The following is a 9,249-nucleotide window of genomic DNA, read 5'->3' as shown; positions in this document are numbered from 1 at the left end:
GCCACAGTGATTTTGGAGCCCGCCCTAAAAAAAAAAAAATCTATCACTGCTTCCACTTTTTCCCCTTCTATTTGCCATCAAGTGATGGGACCGGATGCCATGATCTTAGATTTTTGAATGTTGAGTTTTAAGCCAGTTTTTTTTACTCTCCTCGTTCACCCTCATGAAGAGGCTGTTTAGTTCCTCTTCACTTTCTGCCATTAAAGTGGTATCATCTGCATATCTCAGATTATTGATATTTCTCCCAATAATCTTAATTTCAGCTTGTGATTCATTCAACCCAGAATGTCACATAATGTATTCTGCATATAAGTTAAATAAGCAGGGTGACAATATGCAGCCTTGACGGACTCCTTTCCCAATTTGGAGCCAGTCCATTATTCCATGTCTGGTTCTAACTGTTGCTTCTTGACCTGCATACAGGTTTCTCAGAAGGCAGGTAAGATGGCCCGGTACTCCCATCTCTTTAATAAGAATTTTCTGCAGTTTGTTGTGACCCACACAGTCAAAGGCTTTGGCATAGTCAGTGAAGCAGAAGTATTAAATTATGTCCTTTTGGAATTCCCTTGCTTTCTCTATGATCCAATGGATGTTGGCAATTTGATCTCTGGTTCCTCTGCTTTTTCTAAATCCTGCTTGTACATCTGGAAGTTCTCGGTTCACATACTGCTGAAGGCTAGCTTGAAGTAGTAAGAAGCATTACTATGAACAAAGCTAGTGGAGGTGATGGAATTCCAGCTGAACTATTCAAAATCCTCACAGATGATGCTTTTAAAGTGCTGTACTCGAGAAGTGAAAGTCGCTCAGTCGTGTCCAACTGAGCAACCCCATGTCCGACATAGCGACCCCATGGTCTATACAGTCCATGGAATTCTCTAGGCCAGAACACTGGAGTGGGTAGCCTTTCCCTTCTCCGGGGGATCTGCCCAACCCAGGGATTGAACCCAGGTCTCCCGCATTGCAGGTGGCTTCTTTACTAGCTGAGCCACAGGGAAGCCCATACTGCTCCACTCAATATGTCAGCAAATTTGAAAAACTCAGCAGGGGCCACAGGACTGGAAATGGTCAGCTTTCATTGGATTGGTCAGTATCAGTGTCCAATCCCAAAGAAGGGCAACGCCAAAGACTATTCAAACTATCATACAATTGCTCCCGTGCTAGTAAGCTGTGCTCAGAATCCTTCAAGCTGGGCTTCAGCAATCGTGAACCGAGAACCGACACCTTCCAGCATCCAGATGAGCCCAGTCCTCGGCTCAACCCTCCCCCTCTGCTTCAAAGCCGCAGCAGCTTCTCACCTCTCTCCTTTCCCCTTTGACCTCTGCCCCCATCTCACCCCTCAAGGAGGTGTTATAGCCATGCGTTCCGGGAAACAAACTCACTCAGAAGGACAATGCAGATAGTGGAGTGAAGTTTATTACACCGGCGGGCCCAAGGCAGAGTCTCCTCTTAGCTGAGGACCCCGACCAGCATTTGTGAAAATCTTTAATACCTGTGTGTACGTGTCTGAACTCACCACCCCAATTTCCCTGAGACTTACATAAACCAAGGAAGGGTAAATACAATCGCAATAACCCCATCATTCGAGTGTTAGGTGTTCAAACAGTTAATAATCAGTAAGACTGCACTCCGATAGACACAGAAAGAATTTATGACCTGTCTGGAGGTAGGGGTGATTAGAGTATGTTTTCTCTTAGGCGATGAGTAACCTGGATGTGATCTTCAAGATTCCCCTGTCCAGAGGGGGTCTTATCCTTCTACTGAGGTTTCCACAGGCTCTAAACACAGAGTTCAGAGTCCATTGGAGAGGTGGCTGAGCATGAGCAGCACGAACAGGCCTGAGATGGGCTCCAGGCCCTGTGAATCCCTTCTTCAGAGGCTCCAGGTCCATCAGGGCTGTCGTTGCCCACTTCAGAGGTGTCAGCTACAAACTGGCGCTTGCCGTGGGCACTCGCCACCTGCTTCTACAAGGATTAAAGCACGCGCTGCTGCAGCTGCCGACCCTCAACACCCGCCGAAAGGAGTTCAGGGCAGAAAGCAGAAAGGAGGCCCTCTGTGCTGGGAGCAGGGGGTCTTCAGAGAGTTAGACTGACTTTATGAGCCCAATTCTTGTATGTCCTCATATCTAGAAAAGTACCAAATCCTTCATGGTGATGATTGCTCCTCGTGCCTGGCAAAAGCTTCACAAGACTGGTAGAAATCTGAAAAGATACGTGCTCGGCTGCATGTCTTCCCCTTCACCGAAATCACACATATACTGGCCTTTCTCCCCCTGCCTCTTCGGGGCAGTTTCTCAGAGCTATCTGAGGGGCTATCTCCTGGGCCACAGTCCTCATATTGTCCCAGATGAAACTTGCAACTCTCACGCTGTGCTTTTTATTTTTAAGTTGACAGAGGGCAGATTGACCAAGTTCAAACACACCAGGCTTGCCCTGCTCAGCCAAGCGCTGGCGCAGCCTCTGCGGACTGAAGGCCCCAGAGCACTGGCTTGAGCGGTCCCAGCTCATGGCCCCAGGGTCAGGTCAGAAGAGGGGGCTTGGCCTGGCCCTGCCCTGCCTCACTGAGCCACGCTGGGCAGCACCCTTGGCCCGGGCTTGCTTGCTGAGGCCAAGGCAGGGAGAGGCAATTGAGTTGGGTGGGGGAGGGGGGCTGTGACTTCCTCCACTGCCGGAAAGAGGCCTAGAATAGCCTCGGGCTGTGGGGGGAGGTGGGAGGAGAAGTGACTGCTGGGCCCTGGGGGAGGCCCAGGAGTTTCTACCGAGCTGAGCTGGGTGCCTCTCCCGACTGCCCAACCCCCTGAGAGTCGACGGGAGAGCGCACCCTGGCCAAACCTGGGCAGGGCACACGTGTCCTTCACCCCACAGTGGTCACAAGCCCAGCATGGTCCCTGCGTCTGGGGGGAAACACAGACCCTCACACCCCGCACAAGGGTCCGGCCGCTTTCAAATAACAGCAGCCGTGCCCTCTGGGCCGGTGACCCGGACGCAGAGAGATGAAGTCCGCATCTCTCAGAGCGCGCTGTCCTCCGCCCGGTCAGGCCCGGGTCCCCTGCTTCTCTGAGGTCACCAGGAGGGATTGCATGTGGGTCTCAGGGACACAGGTTCAGTGATGTGACAGAGGGTAGTGGGTCCCAGCAGGGCCGGTCTTTGGACCCGTTTTTCTGAAAAGCCAGTTGGCGACCTGGGGTCACAGCAAAGCTGATCCTGTTTGGCCAGGAGTCTCCCAGTGACGGCCTCCCCCAGAACATCGGGCCCAGTGGGGGCTCCAGGGGGTAGACTTGCCTCCTGTATTTCCCCTACATTCCCAGCTCACGCCCGTGTCTTGACAAGTCCATGATTTGGTAAAATTAATTTGTGTTGGATGGAGTTGATTTAGTGGTGTGTGAGTTTCTGTGGTGCAGCAAAGTGAATCAGTTACGCATACACACATATCCAGCTCTTCCTACGACTCTGTTCCCATACAGGTCATTATGGAGTGTCAGGTAGAGCTTCCTGTGCTACGCAGTAGGGCCTTATTCAGTTCAGCTCAGTCGTGTCCGACTCCTTGTGACCCCATGGACTGCAGCACGCCAGGCTCCCCTGTCCATCACCAACTCCTGGAGCTTATTCAAACTCATGTCCATCGAGCCAGTGATGCCATCCAACCATCTCATCCTCTGTCTTTCCCTCTCCTCCTGCCTTCAGTCTTTCCCAGCACCCCCTAGAGAAGGGAATGGCAAACCACTTTGGTATTCTTGCCCTGAGAACCCCATGAACAGTACGGAAAGTCCTTATTAGTTTTCTATTTTATATATAGCAGTGCACACGTGTCAGCCCCAATCTCGCAATTTATCACCCCCCTCCGCCGCCGATTGGTAGTCATGTTTGTTTTCTACATCTGCGACTCTATTTCTGTTTTGTAAACAAGTTCATTTACACCACTTTTTTAGATTCTGCACATACGTGGCAAGCCCACAGCAAACATGCTCAATGGTGAAAGACTGAAAGCATTTCCTCTAAGATCAAAAACAAGACGAGGATGTCCACTCACTCCGTTTTTACTCAACACAGCCCTGAACGTCCTAGCCATGGCAATCAGAGAAGAGAAAGAAATTAAGGAATCCAAATTGGAGAAGAAGAAGTAAAACTCACTCTTTGCAAATGACATGACACTTATACCCAGAAAATCCTAGAGATGCTACCAGATAACTATTAGAGCTCATCAGTGAATTTGTTGCAGGATACAAAATTAATACACAGAAATCTCCTGCATTCCTATAGACTGACAACGAAAGATCTGAGAGAGAAATTAAGGAAACCATCCCACGGCATGAAAAAGAGTAAAATACCTAGGAATAAGGCTACCTAAAGAGGCAAAAGACCTGTACTCAGAAAACTATAAAATACTGACAAAAGAAATCAGACGACACAGAGAGAGAGAGATACCACGCTCTTGGATGAGAAGAATCGATAGTGTGACAATGACTATACTACTCAGAGAAACATACAGATTCAGTACAACCCCTATCAAATTCCCAATGGCATTTTTCACAGAATCAGAATTAGAACAAAAGGTTTTACAAGTTTCAGGGAAACAAGAAAGATCCTAAAGAGCCAGAGCAATCTTGAGAAAGAAAAATGGAGCTGGAAGAGTCAGGCTCCCTGAGTTCTGACTGTGTATACAAAGCTGGCATGATTTTTAACAGCGGGGGTGTAAATGAACTTGTTTACAAAACAGATGGTGGGGTGGGCTTCCCTGGTGGCTCAGCTGGTAAAGAATCCTCCTGCGATGCAGGAGACCTGGGTTCGATCCCTAGGCTGGGAAGATCCCCTGGAGAAGGGAAAGGCTACCCACTCCAGTATTCTGGCCTGGAAAATTCCAAGGACCATATAGTCCATGGGTTTGCAAAGAGTCGGACACGACTGAGCGACTTCCAATCCTGGAAACGTCCCATTGTGGACGGTGAACTGGGGTTGTCCAAGCTCAGGGTAACCGTTTGCTGAGTGACTGACACTCCTTCTCATGGGTTAAAATGTGGGGCCCAAGGCCAGGACCAGACCCCGCAGTCAGCCGGGCAGACCCTGTGCAGCCCCAGCGAGTGTGTGGCCGCCGTGGAGTTCCTGGCCCCCATGGGCCTCGACTGGAGCCCCTGGAGCGAGCCCATTCCCTCCCAGCCCGTGAGAGGCTGGGTGCAGCCCTAACCATTTCCCACCCAGTGACAGATCCGCCTGTGTGGAAACCTGCTCTTGTCCCCAGGGAACCTGGCAGGACTCAGGGAGAATGTCTCAGGGCGGCCACAGATCAGGGGCTGGGGGGGCAGGGCTGGGTCCAGCAGAGGCCCTGTGCCCACTCCCGGGAAAGAGCAGCTGATGGTCAGCATGACCCACCAGGGCACCTACGCGTGCTTGCACACAGGCAGCCCCCTCATGGTGACACTCTTTTCCTGTGGCCACATCTCGCCCCCTCAGGTCCCTCCTGCTCCCCAGCTCCTGGCCTGGGAACCTCTTCCCCGCCCCGGGGACGTCAGGGCTGGTGTCCACTGAGCATCCCATGCCCAGGACTGTGCTGATCACCAGCACCTGCACCCCCTCTCGGGTCTCACCAGGACGGGCAACTCCTGCCCATCCAGCACTCAGCCTCCTGGGTACACATCGGGGGAGGAGGGAGAAGCCTGGGCCAGACCCCCAGTGGGCTCCCTAAGGAGGACAGAAAGGCTGCCGTGGGCCAGCCGAGAGCAGCTCTCTGAGAGACGTGGGACCCCAGACCACCTGTGAGCCACCCGCAGTGTCTCTGCTCACACGGGCCACCAGCCCAGCACTAGTGTGGACGAGGGTGAGTGGGTGAGGCCCAGGTGCACCAGGGCAAGTGGGTGAGGCCCGGGTGGACAGGGTGAGTGGGTGAGGCCCGGGTGGACCAGGGCGAGTGGGTGAGGCCTGGGTGGACCAGGGCGAGTGGGTGAGGCCCGGGTGGACAGGGCAAGTGGGTGAGGCCCAGGTAGACCAGGGCCCATGTGGGTGAGGCCCAGGTGGACCAGAGTGAGCGGGTGAGGCCCGGGTGGGCCAGGGCCCAGAGCAAAGCCCGGGCTCAGCAGTGATTTCCTGAGCGCCCACTGCTTGCAGGGACCTCGGCGATGGTAAGGCAGCCCTGTTGGGGGCTCCCGACTGGGGACAGCATGCAGAGAGCGAGTGGTCCCCTGGAGAAACAGCCAGGGCATGGCCGGGCGCCCTGCCAGGCTGCCCCAGGGGCCACAGCTGAGCCCCGAGGCGGCCAGGGCCCGGGACAGCCCTGATTCTGGGCTGGGGGCTGGGGGCCAGAGTGCCCTCCGTGCAGCTGGGCCGGTGACAGTGGCGCCTCGCTCCCTGGGGGCCCGGGAGGGACGGTCAGGTGGAAAATGGACGTTTGCGGGTCTCTGGGGTTGACAGTTGTCGCCGTTGGCACTGGGCTGTTGGGGCCCAGCAACCTCAGGCCAGCACCCCCGGGGCTCCCCACGGGCCCCGCACCCTCACCCCACGCAGCTGGCCTGGCGAAACCAAGAGGCCCTGACGCCCGAAATAGCCAGGAAACCCCGACCGACCGCCCAGCCCTGGCAGCAGGTGCCTCCCTCTCCCCGGGGTGGGGGGAGGGGTTGCTCCAGTTCTGGAAGCTTCCACCAGCCCAGCTGGAGAAAGGCCCACATCCCAGCACCCAGGCCGCCCAGGCCCCTGTGTCCAGGCCTGGCCGCCTGAGACCACATCCGTCAGAAGCGGCATCTCTTGTCCCACGATCCTGTGTCTGGGATCCTGGAGGTCATGGCCCCTCTCAGGGCCCCAGGAGCCCATCTAAGTGCCAGGCTCAGAGCTGAGGCTGCCGCGGGACACAGAGGAGCTGGGGCTGGCCTAGGGCACCGCGGTCACACTTCCCCTGCCGCCCCTCACTTGGGACTCTTTGCGGGGAGGGACTGAGCCAAGTATGGGGATGGGGAGAAAAATGGGGACCCTCACGATCGCTGCCCTGGGAGCCCTGGTGCGTCTGGAGTAACAATGTGGTGACTCGAAGCACAGCTGTTCCCCACGAGGCCTCACAGGGTCCTTCTCCAGGGGACAGGACCTCAGATGGGCCAGTCACTCATCCATTCCCCACGAGGCCTCACAGGGTCCTTCTCCAGGGGACGGGACCTCAGATGGCCAGTCACTCATCCATTCCCCATGAGGCCTCACAGGGTCCTTCTCCAGGGGACAGGACCTCAGATGGGCCAGTCACTCATCCATTCCCCACGAGGCCTCACAGGGTCCTTCTCCAGGGGACGGGACCTCAGATGGCCAGTCACTCATCCATTCCCCATGAGGCCTCACAGGGTCCTTCTCCAGGGGACAGGACCTCAGATGGGCCAGTCACTCATCCATTCCCCACGAGGCCTCACAGGGTCCTTCTCCAAGGGACGGGACCTCAGATGGCCAGTCACTCATCCATCCGTCTGTCCACCCATCCATCCAACCATCACCCTTCCCTCCATCCATCTGAAAGCTTCCCTGAGGCCTCCCTGGGGACCCAGCCTGCATGCGGCCCTCAGTTGCTCATCCCAGGCCAGTCAGGCCCGGCACAGTCAAGGCCAAAGTCAGACCTGGAAGGTGCCTGCTTCACCACGGGAGGAGGGGGGCTGTGGACACAGGGCGCCCCATGCCCTGCCCAGCCTGCCCCCCGTGCTCGGCCGAGATGCTGAGGGCAACGGGGGGCAGGAGGTGGGACAAACAGGCCAGCGTGGGGGGCCAGCTGCCGCCTGGCTGCGGGTGAGCAGACTGCCCCCCTCACCCCAGGTACAGGTCTCCCTGATGTCCCCTGCCCTCCCTGCCTCCCTGTCCGGCTCCAATCAGAGAGGTCCCGGCATTCCAGGGCTCCGTGGTCCTCATGGGAATAAAAGGTGGGGAACAAGTACCCGGCACGCTCTCCTGAGCCCACCCCCAAACACACACAAAAAAATCCCTCCACCGGTGGGACTTCACCAGCTCGTTCTCAGGGGAGCTGCCAGGGGGTCCCCCAGCCCCAGGAAGCCAGGGGCCAGGCCTGCAAGTCCACAGCCATAACACCATGTCAGCTGACACAGAGAGACAGTGTCCGGTGGACAGGTGCCCCCCACCGCGAGCCTGGAGAGTGTGGCCCTCGCCTGCCCCAGCCGCGGTCAGTCGGCTCAGCAACCGCTGCCCACTCCCAGCACCCTGGCCTCCCCTGTGGGCCCAGGTCAAGTCCTGGGGGTGAAGCTAAGTCAGGGAGCCTCATCCATGCCCAGCCCGGAGCCCGCAGCGCCGTCAAGAAATGCTTCTTCCCTCCGTCAGGAAACATTAGTGGGAAAGACAAGAGCCGGGGGGTTCTGGCGTCCTGGGGGATCAGATGAGGGGGTCTGGGAGCAGCAGCAGCCTCAGGCACCCCAAAACAAGGCCCAGGAGCTGGACTCCCAGGGCTGAGGGGCAGAGGGAAGGAGGGCCTCCTGGGGGGTTGGCATGAGCAAAGGCACCCAGGTGGGGGCTGAGCACCCCTCGGCTGGCACACATAGGCCCCCACTGCAGTACCTTCCCCCTCGGAGACCCTGGGCTCCAGTCTCCCGCCTGGCCTGCCATCCTGCTCACCACCCAGAAATCCCTGAGTGCGGTGCCATGTGACTGGGCCCTGCCCTGGGCAGGAAGGAGATTCAGACAGACAGGATGCCAGGGCAGAGAGGGGCGAGCAGAGGATGCTGGGAGGGGGCCCAGGGAGGCCTGGGGGGCAGGGGGGCAGGAGTTCTCCAGGGTGGACGGCGCTGTGCTATGCTCGGTGAGCACAGAGGCCCCGGGTGTCCCAGGCCTGGGAACCCAGCAGAGGGGCAGGGACGGGGCTCAAAGGACCCAAAGGCCGAGCCCTGACCAGACCTGTGGGTCCAGAAGGCAGCTGCGCCCTGAGGCCACTGAGTGGCCCCGTGTCCCGAACCACCTCTGAAACATGGGACACACACTCCCAGGCGGAGCCACTCCTGACTTCCGGGAGGCTCCCAGCGGGCTCATCGCTCCATCCCACAGGGAGGGAAACCGAGGCCCAGATGACGAACATCCCGGCGAGCAGGTCAGAGCCAGCCCCTGGGGTCCCCCCTCCCGGCCTGGGGCCTCCCCTCTGCAGGGTGGGAAACCGAGGCCACACAGGGGCTCCATGGGGCTGCCCTCTGCCAGGCCCTGGACACCCCGTGGATGACCCCCGCCTCTATCATCCCAGCCCTGCCAGGCCCTGGACACCCCGTGGATGACCCCCGCCTCTATCATCCCAGCCCTG

At 57.4% G+C, this 9,249-nt stretch overlaps 1 protein-coding gene across 1 annotated transcript in view; it reads left to right on the top strand.

Annotated features, from left to right (window-relative positions):
* Positions 1 to 8,344, top strand: part of LOC104982131 — a gene marked incomplete at its 5' end in the record, with an annotated part of 14,546 nt that extends 6,202 nt beyond the window's left edge. The window contains 5 exons of the mRNA XM_010831455.1: positions 5,028 to 5,153; positions 6,219 to 6,355; positions 7,646 to 7,742; positions 8,057 to 8,130; positions 8,191 to 8,344. Of these exons, the coding sequence (XP_010829757.1) occupies positions 5,028 to 5,153; positions 6,219 to 6,355; positions 7,646 to 7,742; positions 8,057 to 8,130; positions 8,191 to 8,344 (588 nt within the window). The remainder of the gene's footprint in view (positions 1 to 5,027; positions 5,154 to 6,218; positions 6,356 to 7,645; positions 7,743 to 8,056; positions 8,131 to 8,190) is intronic.
* Between the last annotated feature and the right edge of the window lie 905 nt (positions 8,345 to 9,249).

The sequence above is a fragment of the Bison bison genome, unplaced genomic scaffold, assembly GCF_000754665.1.
Source record: "Bison bison bison isolate TAMUID 2011002044 unplaced genomic scaffold, Bison_UMD1.0 scf7180017859846, whole genome shotgun sequence".
Classification (NCBI taxonomy): domain Eukaryota; kingdom Metazoa; phylum Chordata; class Mammalia; order Artiodactyla; family Bovidae; genus Bison; species Bison bison.
This window is presented reverse-complemented; position numbering and strand designations above follow the sequence as displayed.